This window comes from Symsagittifera roscoffensis, chromosome 7, assembly GCF_963678635.1.
Source record: "Symsagittifera roscoffensis chromosome 7, txSymRosc1.1, whole genome shotgun sequence".
Lineage (NCBI taxonomy): Eukaryota > Metazoa > Xenacoelomorpha > Acoela > Convolutidae > Symsagittifera > Symsagittifera roscoffensis.
Window position 1 is genome coordinate 3,264,561 of NC_087068.1, and position 15,734 is coordinate 3,280,294.

Here is a 15,734-nt window from a genome sequence, read left to right on the forward strand (position 1 = left end):
CTGATTTCAATTCGAAGCAAATTTGTGCGTGGGATAAAAAGAAATTGTCAATTTCAACATCATATTTTAAGTCTTCATAATAGTTAACGAGCTATTTACGTAAGATCACCTTGCACTAATGAAAGTGCGTAGCCGAACTGCTTAGGAACACATAGATTCCAGGCTCGATCTCCAATTTAAATTTTTCTTTTTGAAATTAGTATGAATAAGAAAACCCCAAGCATATATATTCCTAACTTTTTTCGGCACTCAGAACAAAATTCTTTCGAGTTAAAAACAGAAATAGAATTTTTGCATCCAAAAGAATCGAATTAGAACAAACGCGTGAGTCACCAAATCTCCATTTTGCCACCTCTTTGTTCTGACCGCCAAAGTGGGTAAAAACTTTGTCTTTGGTATTTTTTTTCAAAGTGTTTTCTTTCAAAACCAGGTGCCACAAACAATCATATAAAAACCCTTTCAGCCGTGATTTGAACGACATCTTAAGACATTCAACAAAAAATGTCAGTCTTGCTTTCGAGCAAACAAAGCGAGTGAGCAGGCTTATAAAAGGGCGGTGAACTTCTTTTATTTACGCCGTAAGAGCTTTCTATTTCAGTTAAACTAACTTTCGGATGTTTTTTCAGCTCTGTCGGTTGTTTTTTTTTCGGCTCAATTCTAAAAAAAATCTTCTAGAAAACATTTAAAATTTCTTTTATTCATTTTTTGGAAAAAAAACTGTTTCAGAAAGACTAAATTATGCGCGCGCAAAGTCTTTTTTAATCGATATTGAAAACAATTTCGAGAACAATCATCAATTCGAAAGAAATTTAACTAAAACAATTTAGACATCATTTTAAACCAAATTTATTTAATCTAAAATAAACTTTCATGGGTTCTAATTTTAGGCAGGGTTTCATATTTTGATGCACACTGCCGCATTTACAAGAAACCATGAACTCGTAAGGCACTTTTATTTTTTGCTCAACAAATAAGTTCTTTTTGAATAATTTTGGGGTTAATTACTGCACTAAACAGAAAAGATTAACCTAACAAGGCAAAGGATATGCATAAACAAGAACATTTCTCAATAAATAAACAATAACATATCTCAAAACATAAATCAGATTCTAGCTTCCAATTTACTGCACTCAAAGTTTGGACCCAAATCATAATTTTGAAACTCTCCCATCATTTTTAAAGTACTTTCAAGCTCTTACTGAGCTCCTAGATTGGTTACATTTTAGAATTGAAATTTAGGGAATTGCATAATTTTAAGTTGCCGCCTCAGTTTTTTGAACACCACTAAATCGACTTTATCGAGTTTGGAAAAGATATAGCGCTGAATCCGGAACACTTCTTTTGCTTAAGTCGTTTTTCGGAAACACGTTCCAAAATTTCAGAGTGCTGCATGGAGGTCCAGCAGCCGTTACCAGAGTGCTACTGTTCGGTGCCAAAGCAGCGTAAATGACCCTTGAACTGTGACCGTCCAGGGTCGCTATCTTCTCATTCTTCTCTCCATCCCACACGATTATATCGTTTGTAGAGTACCCTTGAGTTGTGACGTAATAGTTTGCATGTTTACACCAGAACACACCAGTGATTTGGGATCCCACTTGGTTCTTTGAAACCAGCTGTCCTGTCATGGTGCTCCAGTGGTACACAGTTTGGTCATTAGTCCCCCCTCCCGTCGTCAATGTTCCCAGACGGTGAGGGTTCCAACTGAGAGCTCTCACAGCCGCCTTGTGATCGAAAGAGTGAACAACTTTTCCACTTCCTATGTCCCAAATCAGAACCTTGTTGTCGTTGCATCCCGATGCTAACAAACTCCCGTCAAAGTAACACTTCAACCCGCAGACTTCTTGTACGTGAGAGGTAAACACGCGAGCATTTTTATTCATCGGCATTCTTACATCTTTGCAGCAAATCAGACCTGATTTTGATCCCGAGAACAGCAGATCATTCTTCCACGAAAGAACGCCAACTCTATTCTTGTGCATTTTTTGACTCAGCAAAGGCTTGTCGGTGTTTGAGCGAAGGTCTCTCGTTTGCACGGCACCACTATTGGTTCCCATTGCAAGGATCCGACCGTCCTCGTTAAACGACAGGGACGTCGGACTAAGTCCGAGAGAACTCGCGTTGAACAGCGGCCAACTTTTTCCTTCACTCCACAAGTACACAAAATCGCCCAGAACCAATCCAATCACATTTTGCGAAGAGTAATCCAGAATGTTGAGGTAGAAGTCGTTTTGCAAACTCGGTGCGTCCAGGATTCGAACCGGGGATCTCGTTATCTTGGGTGACTGATCATCGGTAATTGATGACAGGTATCTTGAGCTAGGAGTAGACATTTGTAAATTTTCGACTGAATACTTCGAATTATCGGGGTCGAAATTTTCATGGTCTTCGGTAATTGTCTCGGAGTTGAAGTTGAACACTTTTGGCGTGCTAAAGAGAGTTCGTTTCACCTTTCGCTCGTTCTTTGTTTCCAATAACTGCTCAGACAAAATCACTTGATAAGGCGACAATTTTGTAGCATGCGTTGAACTCGAACTTGGAGTTTTAGGAGACCTCTCGCTTTGAGGTGAACCGGAAGAAACCCTATGACGGATTAAGTTCACCGAATGAGGCGACGTTCTTAGCGGAATAAACCTGTCCCCGTAAACCTTTTTTACCGGAGACGCAAGTTCATAAGGCGAGAAAACTTTGAGAGGCGAAATGTGCTTACCCAGTCTTCCATCGCGTAATTTTCCAATGAATTGCTCGTTTGATAACAAATCGTATTGAGAGTCAGATATATCTACAGAGTTCATTTTAATCAATTTTCCAGTCAATTTTTCTAGTAAGTCAAGTTTTCAATCAAAAAGCAATCAACGCTAACTACAAGTTGTCCCGCTAATCTAACCAAAACAACCTGAAAATTCCAACCACATAACAAAATTATTTTTCAAAGAATCGTAAAATGGTCTGAGAAACGAATTGTCTATCAATTGAGCCACTGATGATCCAGAAAAAAACTATGCTCCGATCTGATAACGCTTGCTGATTTGAACCAATTTTTTGAATGCAATGTGTGCTATTTCAAAATTAAGGAGTTTTGAAAAACATCGGCAAGAACTTCAAACAGAAGCGCGCCAGCGAAAAAAAAACGGCCCAAAATAGCTCTGAGAAGTTGCAAGAAAACGCCTTGCATAAGATAACCTAGCACACTTGTTAGGAAAAACTGGACAACTGACTCGACTGTCTACACTACGTTAACTTGTGTAAAGAAGTTGGGAAACTACAAACCAGACCATTCTGCAGGATCACCAATTCTAAATGTTGAAATGAAGCTACCATGCACTTTCACACCAAACCGAGGAACACCACTTGGTAAAATAAAAAAAATTGTATTAATGTGAGGCCACGAAAACGTCAAAGCACATAATATGACTGTGAAGGAAGCTGAAAACATGGGGGTCGATAAAAAATGGCTTAAGAATCTGTTATTACAAATTGCAAAAACGAACACTTTTCCCGGCCAGGTTCTCAACACAGCCTCTCTTTGAAATTACAATAGAAAATTCTCGGTGATTACTTTGCTCTTTTTCATTACATCCCCCAGCCCAGTAACAAAATTATCCCACCAACGATTTGACAATTTTTGGGAGCTTTCATTTGCTTGGATTATTCTTACCTCAGATGGAAATGCTGTTCCATATTGTTTAGTTGCTGACGCTTATAAGTTTAGTATGATTGGTTAGAGCTAAAGTCCACTTTCGCGAACTCATTGATTATTTCTGAAATTCGATCTACGAAATCACTTTTGGTGTTCTTGACTGCATTGAGACTTGTCTGTGTGGACAAGTAAACAATTTTTGAACAACACTTCTTTCATTCAAATACACGGGTGATTTATTTTAAACGGTTTTGAATTTTGATTAGACGATAGGAAACTGGAAAGAAGCCAGAAAGTTAATTTAGAAAGTTGGGGGAGTTCGCCACTTAATCTGCCAAATGTAAAGAGCAAAACATCAATCCTGGTCTGCTCAGAGGCGATTCGAAAAATTCTTTTTACAGTTTCATGTTTACAAGGAAAAAGGATCCAGGCTCGTAACAATTAGGAAAAAAGAATCTTCAAAAATTATACACAGAGGCGAAGATGAGCTTTGCACCACTTGCGATACAAAGAAGAGATTAAAATCAATTGAAAACAAAACTTGAAAAATTTTATCATAAAAAGTTTTAAATGCAAAAAAATCCAAAAAGATCAAACAAAAATACCTGCGCCATTAGAAATTTTGCAAGGCGCTTTCAAAAAGCTAGAACGAAGCCGAACTTTCAAAAAAGACGTCAAAAACTGGCGGCACAAATAAGCAGACAGACAAAAAACTTTAAAAAATCAGTTTGCTAAAGAACAGATCCCGACTGGAATCGAACTCCCGGGCTTTGACAAGCATGGCTGTTAGAGCAGCTTAAAAGAAAGCAAAATCTTCAAAAAAATCGGGCTACAGGAACTAAGCCGACAGGCGATAGTCCGAAAAAGCACAAAGCAGGTGTGTTGCCTCTACGCCAGATACTCCAGGCGGTCGAAAAGATGATAAGTCCAGGTGAATAAGTCGACAAGATCCACAAAACGGTCAAAAACTTGATTATAACTTGTGTGCAAAAAAATTTGGTCGTTGCAACTAATGAAGGGGTGCTTTTTAAAAGAGTTCTATCCGTTGAACCCAAAAACGCATATTTGAGAAAGGTAATTTTAGAGAAAACAAAACTAAAATCAAAAATATGGATCAAATATTCCCCCGCACTGTTTTGAAGGCTGTAGACAGAGGGGTCAGGTAAAAAACTCTAAAGGGGAATGCAGGCAAACAGAGGAGCAAATCAGGAGAAGTTTCTGAGAAAAACTAAAAATTTTGCAAAAAGTGAAAAAAATAACTTCTAAAACAAAAAATGAAACTTCAACAAAAAGATTGGTAAGCATACAACCAACTTGAAAACTGCGGAGGGGAGTGCTGAAAATCATTGGCCGACAATTTTTTTGAAACAGAATATTTCCCGTTTGAAAAAAAAAACAAGTCCTGGTCAGACTCGAGCCCAGGACCATTACCGTCCCAGGCATATTCGTTACCTCTATGCTGTCGGCCAGGAACGCAAAAAAATGAATACATAATGAAACAAGGTAGAGATGAGTCCAGACGTTCAGAAGTGAGTCCTGTGGACAAAGTTGTTTACGGGAAAAAAGTCCAGTTCCCGTTAACAAGACACATTGTCTGGCAAGTGTAACTATCGAAGAGCTACATTTTAATTACATTTACATTCTTATGTTACTATGTTTTTCATATTTAAACTTTATTCAAAATAAAACTTTGGTACAATGTTACAATAATCTCAAAATCAAAATGATTCCAAATTAGTCATCAGAAGATTGCAAGTCAACATATTCAATATCTTCCTACTTTTTCTCTTCACATGGAGGTTTAGTGCCCATGTTAAAACCCATGTCGGTCATACATTTATTATGGGCATCTATGAACTCCTGACAACTGTCTATGCCTTTCTCAGCAACACACTCGTCTCTTAGTTTTCGTGTTTCCGGACACGCGCAGCATGATTTGCATCTCGGTTTTCCTTCCAGCAGTTCCTGAGGTGTCTTGGCGTAGTCAACTTTCGGGGCTGTAGTTTCCTTCAATTTTGTTTCTGTGTCTGGGTTATACCCAGGGGCGTTGGAGGCGGAAGAGACTGGTCTTGATTCAGAAGTACTAGGTGCGCCTCCCATTCTAACTGGAGCGGTGATCTTAGTCGCAGATTAGTTCCAAATAACACTTCTGAAAAAGACAATCTTTGAAAAAAAAAGTAAATTCTGAAGGACAATCTTTTTAAAAAATCTTTACTGCAACTATATTTTTTCGTAATGAAAAAAGGCCTCATTTTTAGGCTCCTCTCCAAGTTAACATCAAAGGCATATAAAATTGGAAGACAAGCTATTCAGTGGAAAATTGTAGAGAGCAATTTTTGTAGGTAAAGTAGTCGGCAGGGGCGGGTTTTAAGGGGAAGGGGCGGACGCCCCCCCCCTCAGGGATTCGACAACCTACAGACCCAAAGGGTCCCCCTTTGTACTATTTTGATGTATCCATATTTGGTGACTGACCCTAAAAATTTTCTAAGGGCTTCTTCGGCGCCAATATATACTAATTTTGCGGGGGCCTGGTCAAAAAATTGGTCAAAATTTCCAAAAAAGCCTACAAACGCCTTTTTTGGTCTATTTTTCAAAATTTGGCTCGTTTTCCTTCAACCCAACCCCCCCCCCCCCCACCTCACATAAGCGTCAATTTTATGGTGCAACGAGGGGTTTTACAAGGTTAATTATGAAGACCAAAAATGTTTGTCATTGCCTAATGAGTTCGCATGCCAATTTTTGTAACATTCGGATAAAGTGAACAAAACTTCACTAGAAAAATCTTGCAGGTGGGGGGGGGGGGAAGGAAAAAGAGCCCAAAATTTTGCCAGCGGCGCAAAATCTTACCAAAACAAGGTCATTTTAGTGCTTTGGGAGAGCTCGGAAAATCAATTTGATCGACTTAAAAAAAAGTCGAGAAAAGCCCCCCCCCCTCTCGAGAACATTCTAGATCCGCCCCTGACCTCTTTCCAGTTTCCCAACCCCCTCGTAAAATAAAGCTGTTCAAAAATTCTTCACACGTCACGTTGCAATGTTAGAAATTTTGTAGCAATTTGTTCACCTGTTCACGCTGCCACGTTTTAATGTAGTTCATATTATGAAAAGTCATTTTAACCAGACTTTCACATGATGAATTTAAGAAAAAACCGTAGGGGGGACTGGAAAAGAGCCCGTCCCTGGTAGTGGGCAAGATTTTTAATCTCTGGAAGGCCTGATTTTAAGGACAATTGGCCTTTTTCTACTCACCCCTCCCTATGCACATTTCAATTTCCTTGGTCCCAAGTGTTATTATTGCTGAATGCGTGATGTAACGATGCAAGTTATGAAGAACAAATGGTTGCAATAGTTAAATCGCTCACCTGGCAAAGTTTCCTTACATTATGACAACGTTAAAATAATTGGCTCTTTAACCTTTCACCCCACCTGCAAAAGTTAACTAATAAACATACTGTTAACATTGTCCGATTGTAAAAAAAAATGGCATGCAGACTAATTAAGTTTTGGCAAACATATTTGCTATTCATACCCAACCTTAAAAAACCCTTCGTTAAACCACAAAAAGGATGCTCACGTGAGGTGGGTGAAAAAGAGCCAAATAATTTTTCAAAACTGAAATTCGAATGGGGGAGTGGAAAAGAGGCGGACAATTTTGGCCATAAATTAGCTTCGAGTCTCACTCAAATTGTGACAACGACCGAATTCACATGATCTGAGCTACCCTTTCTAAAAATCTTATATTGAAATTGAAGAACTTGCCAATTTTGCTCTTTCCTTTTTCCCCCCACCTGCAAAATTTTACTGCTGAAATTTTGTTTACGTTATCCGAATGTTACGAAAACTGGCATGTGAGCTAATTAGGCCATTACAAAGATAATTGGTCTTCATGATTAACCTTGTTAAACCTCTCGTTACACCATAAAATTGATGCTTATGTTATGGGGGGGGGAAGGAAAAAGAGCTTTGCTCCGGATCTGAAAATGGGAGTGAAAATTTTTTTGAATGAGCAAAATAGAAAAAGTTGATCACGCAATGGAAATATTATAAAGAACAAATGGCATTGTTCAGTGTCACAAATTCTTACTCTTTTGTTTCTTATAACTTCACAATATTGAAAAAAAAATTACAAATTGTGAAATCTAGCTTTTTCAGGTCCGAAAAAACTGATGTGCTTCAAATCCAAAATTGAGACACCTCAATTTAATGGTGTAATTAGGGTTTTACAAGGATAAGTATGACGACCAAATATGTTTGTCGTGACTTAGTTAGTCCGCATGTTAATTTTCATAACAATCAGACAACGCGAACAATAGTTTGAGTTGTACAAATCCGCAGGTGTGTGAGGAAGACAAAAGAGCCATTGAGACTTTCAGAGAGGGTATCTTAGATCATTTACTGTCGGTGGAAAAAAAACGTAACATTTGAAGCAACTATTGTCGAAAAAGATCCTTGAAATTAGGCATTTTAGAGAGTAAAAACCTGAATTTGGGTTTACTTTTGCCCACTAGTGTAGTTATTAACTTAGGATGGAAGCCAAACTTACAGATACGAGGAATTGTGCCAAATCGTTCTTAAAATTGGTAGCGTCTCAAAAATTATCATATAATTGCACGTGTTCGCATACAAAGGATTATTAGTGCGTACTCAAAACAGAACTTGAAATAAATCGCGTAATTTGAAGTTTATAAAAAGGGTGCGTTTCTGTGGGTTTTGTAGCAGTATTTAGACAACCGCGTATTCCTAATCGTGGCTCTTTTTCCTTTTTCCCCCACCTGCAAATTTTTACAATTAAAATAACTGTTCACATTGTCCGATTGTCATGAAAATTGGGCTCTTTTCCAGTCCCCCCCCCCCCCCACCTTTCAAAATAGCGAGTTTTATGTTTGTTTTACGTGTTTTTACGGCTAAATGCGTGATGTTACGCTGTAAAGTATGAAGAACAAATCTGTTCACAGTTGTTGATTTGTTCACCACGCCAAATTTCATTGAATTATGACAAGGTTAAATAAGCTTTTCAAAGTTGAATTTGAAAGGGGGGGACTGGAAAAGAGCCGAAAATTGACATGTACACTCATCAGGCCTTGAACAACATATTTGGTCTTCATATTCAACCTTGTAAAACTACTCGTTGGACTATAAAACTGATGCTCTTGTGAGGTGGGGGGAAAAGGAAAAAGAGCCCTACTCGTCAGTAAGCAGACAAATACTGTATTAACCAATCAGAATCGAGACAAGGAAGAAAAATATAAATGATAATTGTTTATTTCGTAAGTTTGCTTTCCCATCTCGATTCTGATTGGTTCATACAGTATTTGTCTGCTTACTGAATAGGAATACGCGGTTGTGCTCTTTTTCTTCACCCCCCCCCCCCCCCCCCCCACCTCACACGAGCATCAATTTTACGGTCTAACGAGTGGTTTTAGAAGATTGATTATGAAAACCAAATATGTTTGTTATGGCCTAATAAGTCTGCATGTCGATTTTCATGACAATCGGACAATGTGAACAGTAATTTTAAATATAAAAATTTGTAGGTGGGGGAAAAGGAAAGAGACCGCGGTTGTCTAAATACAGACCGCACTCAGTTTCTTTGGTTTGTGCGAAACACTTCTGCTCATTAAACATTGCTGCGCACTTTCTGAAATCCCTGTTATTCAAGTCCATTTTGGGCAACGTTCTTTCAGTGAGCAATCAAAATTTTTATATCGACTATCAGCGAATGATCTGAGCTACTTTTCTCTATAAAAGTATCAATTTTAGGTTTCGAGGACTTACCAGTTTATTCCGATTCTGATTATAGCAGTTTACACTGCCTACAAAAAAATTCTAAGTGGAGAGCAAATTTTATTATCAGAGCGATAAGAATTATTTTGTTAATTCAGTTAGAAATAAACCAAGAGAAAAACGAGTTCAAAATGCCAGATTTTTTAAAACTCAGACATATTGAAACTTTTAACACCGTTGAGATAAACTACGACAGGTTGCAGAAACTGGCATGTTTAAACCATGAATAAACTGGTAATTCCTTGAAGCAAAAAGTTGAATTATAGATGGGTGCTCAACTCATTTTCTGTTGGTCGAAGTAATGTATGTGTTTAACCCAAGGAAACTTTGTTCATAGTGGTCTATGAATGGAGAATTTTTGAAGAAAAGCTTGACTTCGCGTTTCCTTTCGTCCAGTTAATACTTTTGGAGTCTTGAAAACCATACTCTTCGATCTTCAAAAACATTCCAACGGAATGAAAAAGCTCAAAAAGGCTAATTATGAAAAAATATCACTCATGAAAAATATCACTTTGCAAAATGTTTTTCTAATATACAGAAATAAAGCTTCTTAATTTTCACGAGGTTCGAATATTCAATTTCTCCCGACGTTCAGGCAAATTTGCACGACGCTCGAATAGTTAACGAAGAGACAATTTGTAGACCTTAGAACAACCTGATATCAATTGAATTTTTTAGATTGTAGATCAAATCAAGTGCTCTTTCGACTGATATCAGAATTGTTTTTCATTTTCAAGCAAAAATGATCAAAAATACTCCTCAAAAGGCTGTATTTTTTCAATTAAAAAGAAACTTGCAATTGCGTTTACCCATTAATATATTTTGCGACAATGCCAACAAATTAAAATAGTAAAACTATATTTTAACCCTTACCACTTGGTGTCAGTTTTACTACATTCAGCTTTTAATCACGTGGTCAATTAACATTCAGCTTTCCTCATATACCAACTTTTTCCAATGTGTTTATCAAACAACTTTGTACACGCACTGGTGTACGGTGAAATTGCTGTTTTTACTTGAAAAAAAAGCTACTCTTTCCCACTATTCTTAACTAACCAACAATTTAAAAAATATTTTAAAAATATTTAGCCCCTCAATATTCAAAAAATGTAGGAAAAATTATAGAGCAAACAATTACCTTTATACACAAATCCATCAAACAGTTTGAACCAATCATAACCGATTTACAATGATCGCCCAGTTGGTGCCATTCGAGGATGGAAGACTGGTGGGACAGTTGGCTTTTAAGTTAACAAATCTTCCTCGTAGAGCTTCCGGGATAAGCCCATTCGCTTTCTCGTGAAAAATAGGTCTAAGACCAAGCATAGTTGAGCTTGTTCGACCCTAGGGTGAGCTGCACTAGCTTGTGAGTGGACGGATGGCTTGATGATAGAGGCGAAGCGGATGGATATCTAGATAGATGGACGGCTATATCGATGATGAATGGCTGAATGGATGACTGACTGAACGTCTGGATGGCGTGCCGGATGGATTGCAGGATCAGTGATGGCTGGCTGAGATAAGTGGATCCCTGGATGAATGGGAAGATGGCAGGATGGGTACTGGGCTAAATTGATAGATGGCAGGGTGGTGGTGTTTTAAAACAGTGTAAAACAGTGTTTTAAAACAATTGTTTAGTTTCAATATTTTTATTGATGTAATTTATTAACTTGCTCCCCTTACTTTGCGTTCAATAACCTCGTTTTGCTTAATGCATCTGCTTATTAAATTGTATTTAGTTTGTATGCTGTATACAATTGATACTTAATTAGTTTATTTGCTGAGATAAGGCTACCGCGTGGCCGAGTAGATGGAGCAATTGCTTCACAGCCCCACGCCCGAGTTCGAGCCCGGCTCAGCCAACAAGATTCAATGGAGTAATCTATAGTCCAGGGTTTTCTGACGCAGAACTTTCTGCGTTAGCTGTTGTTTGCACGTGTTTATTTGACATTCCTGGCTGGTTTGTTGTGTTCATTGTTTATCTATGCAAGCTTACTTCAGATTGACATTGTGAGCGAGTGCGTCTAGTATGAAAAGATGGGAACGCGCTCGTATGCCGGAGGACCAATTGACCCGATAAGGGTGCCTCTCGTCAGATTAGACAGCAACCAAGCCCAGTGCAGGCTTTGCAACAACAATCCAGCCGCATTAGTTGAGCGCTTGAAAAAATATTCAATTCCAAGCACAACGAGTTTCCCACAGGCAGCAGCTCGATCTCCAGTTCTCGCAACGTAGTTCATAAAGCACGAAGAAGCGCCAAACAACCATAACTTACCAGATATGTTGTTTCAACTAAAATTGCACAATCAAAGGTAGTCTGAGGTATTATGAGCAAATTGGCAAGCTCTACTTAGCTAACAACATATCATTCAGGTCAGTTGACTCTCTGAATTTCAAGACTATTGTTGAGAGTATTCATCCAGGATATATTCCACCTTCACGAGAAAAACCTAGTAGCGGGATAATGGATACATTACATTCAAACTTAGAAAACAAGTCGAAAGAATCTTTGAAAGGTACAAATGTCACCCTCTATCAATTGACGGCTAGTGAAATGTGTCGAACGAACCAATTGTCACGACGTCCATTCAGTTCTTCAACAAGGTATACATAGTTGGATCTGCAGATACTAGCGGAAATGCGCATACCAGTGAGCATATTTCCGAGTTAGCAGAGCAGCAAATCAAACTGGCAGAAGAAGTTTGACGTAACAGTAGTTGCAGTAGTCACAGATAATGCAAACAAATGGCGAGGATGAGGCGAACTGTATCCGCCAACACCAGTATGATTCAGTATGGCTGTGCGGCATGAATTGAATCTGCGGGCAAAAGATCTTATTCCCACTGCAGTTGCAAAGCAGGTAATAGATTTTGCGAAGATTTTTCGCAACACACATCTACCGAAAGCCTGGCTTGAAGAAGAAGGAGCACGCAAGCCGCCATTTCCAAGTGATACAAAATGGAACTCAGCTTGCAGGCTTCTTGAATGGTATGTTGAGGAAAGGCCGAAGATGAAGAAGGTTATTGAGAAACAACATGTGTACTTCGACACAGGAGCAACTTGTTTAAATGTCCGTCGCATTGGATCAAATACAAGAAGATCGAGTATCAATTGCAGACACTCTCGAAACTTCGAAAGATTTGATAGACTGTTTTTGAAGTCAAGGGTGGCAAAACTGAGAATGGCTTGAAAAACGCAACTGAGGTTCAACAACTCAGTCCCGGAAGTTTGGTCCTTAGCGAATAAAATTGCACCCGAAAAAAGCAGGGAAATGTTTAACAAACAAAGAGTGAAGTGATCCACAGCAATGGATACGAGATGAATCGCCGCTTGTGATGGCTAGCTTCACTGATTACACGGGCCGAGAAAAAGACAGAATAGGGCGTCAACTCAAAGAGTCTCCGGACTGCAAGATTCAAAAATTCCAAAGAACACTTAAAACAACAGGTGCTATGGAAATCGACTTGACTGACCTTGCCATTAAACTTAAGACCCTTGTTCCAAGTTCAACTGGCGTGGAACTAGTGTTTTCGTCAATAGAATTTAATCACACTGATCTCCACAACCGATTGGGATACGAAGAAGTTTCAAAGCTTGCCTCGTGTTTGAGAGCATTGAGTGACTTAAAAAAACATTTTTTGATGTTTTCTATCAATTTAAAACACTTTTGATTCCACTCTGATAGATGGATAGCTGGTTGACTGGATGGATGGATGGAAGGCAGGATGATGGATGAATGACTGAATGGCTAGATGGTGGTTCAAAGAATGGTCGGTTGAGTGGATGCATAACAGTTTAGAGATGGGCTAGACCGGGAGGGATCGATGAGTGCATGGCTAGATGACAGGTTGGATAGATGACTGGTTGGAGCAATGGATGACTGCATGATGGCTGAATGATGGCTGCATTAATGGATGACTGCTTGGTTGGATGGTAAAATAGACAATTGGCTGGACAGAGGGCTACATGTCTGGATCCAAGACTAAAGGGATGCATGGATGGCGGGTAACATGAATAATGGAATGCGTGGGTGCATGGATGGCGGGATGCATATAACTCTGAATGAATTGAAGGTTAGATGGATGGTTGTATGGATGGCTTCTAATACATATGCTTGGTTGAATAAATGGTTAGTCGATGGATGATTGGCTAGATGTATGGACGACTGGTTGGCTATCTGACTGAATGGATTGCTTGATGAAAGGATAATTGGTTGAATGGCGGGATTGAAAGCTGGTTGGATGAATAAATTTATGGATGGCAGGATAGATGGATGGCTGATTCTTTGATTGGAAGGCTATATCGATGGATCGTGGCTGGATTGGTTGATGGATGAACTTCTAGATGGATCGATGGCTAAATGGATGAAGTGCTTAATTACTGAAAGGCTCGATGAATTGATGGCTGGATAGATCGATGGCCGGCTAACTTAAGGCATGGATGGAAGAATGAATTATATGGCTGGTTGGATAGATGGACGGCTAGATGAATGGCTAGTTGGATGGATGGACGGCTAGATGAATAGCTGGTCGGACAAATTGCTAGATGAATGGATGGATGACATGATGGATATCTTAGCCGCTTGACGAATTAATGGACTGACGGGAAGGTAAACGGACGGCTGGCTTTTTGGATGGATGGCTGGATAGAGAGATGGCTGACGATTGGATGGATGGCTGAGTGGATGGATGGCTTGATGAACGGATGGCTGGTTGGATGGATTGCTTTGATGGATGGATGGAAGGATGGAAATATTGGAAGGTTGAATGGTAGCATTGAAGAATGGAATGATTGATGGATGGCTGGATTGATGGTAGAATTGATGTAAGGAAGCACTATGGAAGCTAATGGAAGGATAGCTAAATGGATGGATAGCTTGTCTCAAAGATCAGTGGAAGGATGAATAAATCGATGGATGGCTAGTTGGATCTGAGATTACTGACAAGATCTGAGCAAAAAACGCTAAATTTTAAAATTCAAAAGGACATAAGCAGTCACATTTGGAGTGCAGAATTGCAACCCATAGTGTACCCGGAAAACACCCCATCCCAGAGTTTAGATTTACAATTTCGGTTGGATTCTCTAAATCTAAGTATTTTGAAACAAAAATTGAAATATCATAAAAACGGCATATCACGGAAACTATCAGGTTTTATTGCAGTCATAATTTGAGGCAAGACTTCAAACCAATGAGATCGCCCTGACAGTACCCAATTATAGGATTGGGAATTTCAAATAATGTTAAGGGCCTTCAAATTCACCTGGCATTCAAAAACTGGAAAAACGATTTAAAAAATTCTCAAATATTGTTAAGGGCCTTCAAATTAACCTGGCATTCAAAAACTGGGAAAACGATTTAAAAAATTCTCAAGCATTGCAATATAGGAAATATCTTCAACGCGCAAAAATTCTTTCGTCAAACATGCAAAAATTTATACGTTTAAACATGGTATAGATAGATGATAGGTAGATATATTAAATTTAGTATAGATAGATAGATAGGTAGATATTTAGATATATATGACAACTAGCCAAAAAATTAAACACGCAGACAAAAAAAAACAACTAACGGAAGCGGAAAATTGAACTAATTTTCTGTGAAAACGAACAGCGAATTTATTATGACGAAGTTATTATTACTCCTCTAACATTTAAAAGTTCCAACTATCCCGGTCGTGCATTAGGAGGATCGAAGGCATTTCGTATAAATGTGTTCTTCTTTCTCAATTGCATCAACTCAACGAAGCGTTCGATGCGTTCATATGAGCATTTCCAGTTATGATTTGCACTCTTGAAAACAATTCAACCGACTTGAATATAACTGGAACAAACTACTTTCGCTAGCCGAGAAACAAAAAAAATGCTTTCTTCAATATGGCGTTGAGCGCATCGGTAGTGATGGTGCCCAGAAATCATTTGATTGCGGGTTCAACTCGCACGTGCGCTGCAATTTACAACGTGAGGTCCTTTTGTAAAATAAACAAGGCTTAGTTAACCTTAAACAATTAATCTTCGGGTTAGGCCTCTGGCTGGTTACCAAAAAAGTATGGAGCACACAGAATACTGGTCATTTCATTTTTTCATGTTTAATTTGTATGTCTCTGCTTGAAACTGTTTTAAATGTTTTTATAAAAAACGTGTGCAAGACAATCTTTAAGTTCATCAATCGATAAGACAACAATTTACTGGGTGCACTTGTTTTAACTTCGACTTAGTTTGATGCTTACCAAAATTTCGGCCATCCGATTGAATAATCTTATTTTTATCTTACTGTGAGCTCAAACGCAACTGACAAAACCTTGTTCAAAATCTGATT

The 15,734-nt window shown here is 38.7% G+C and overlaps 2 protein-coding genes across 2 annotated transcripts in view; one reads left to right on the top strand and one right to left on the bottom strand.

Moving 5' to 3' along the window:
- Positions 1–811: 811 nt before the first annotated feature.
- LOC134851286 (fizzy-related protein homolog) lies at positions 812–2,889 on the bottom strand. Its single transcript, XM_063867300.1, has one exon. It carries the CDS (start codon positions 2,790–2,792, stop codon positions 1,296–1,298), a length of 1,497 nt encoding a protein of 498 aa, XP_063723370.1. The 5' UTR covers positions 2,793–2,889; the 3' UTR covers positions 812–1,295.
- An 8,255-nt stretch (positions 2,890–11,144) lies between these two features.
- Positions 11,145–15,734, top strand: part of LOC134852180 (oligosaccharyltransferase complex subunit ostc-like) — a 506,030-nt gene continuing 501,440 nt past the window's right edge. Inside the window, exon 1 of the mRNA XM_063868492.1 lies at positions 11,145–11,148. The gene's annotated coding sequence lies outside the window, so the exon portion shown is untranslated. The remainder of the gene's footprint in view (positions 11,149–15,734) is intronic.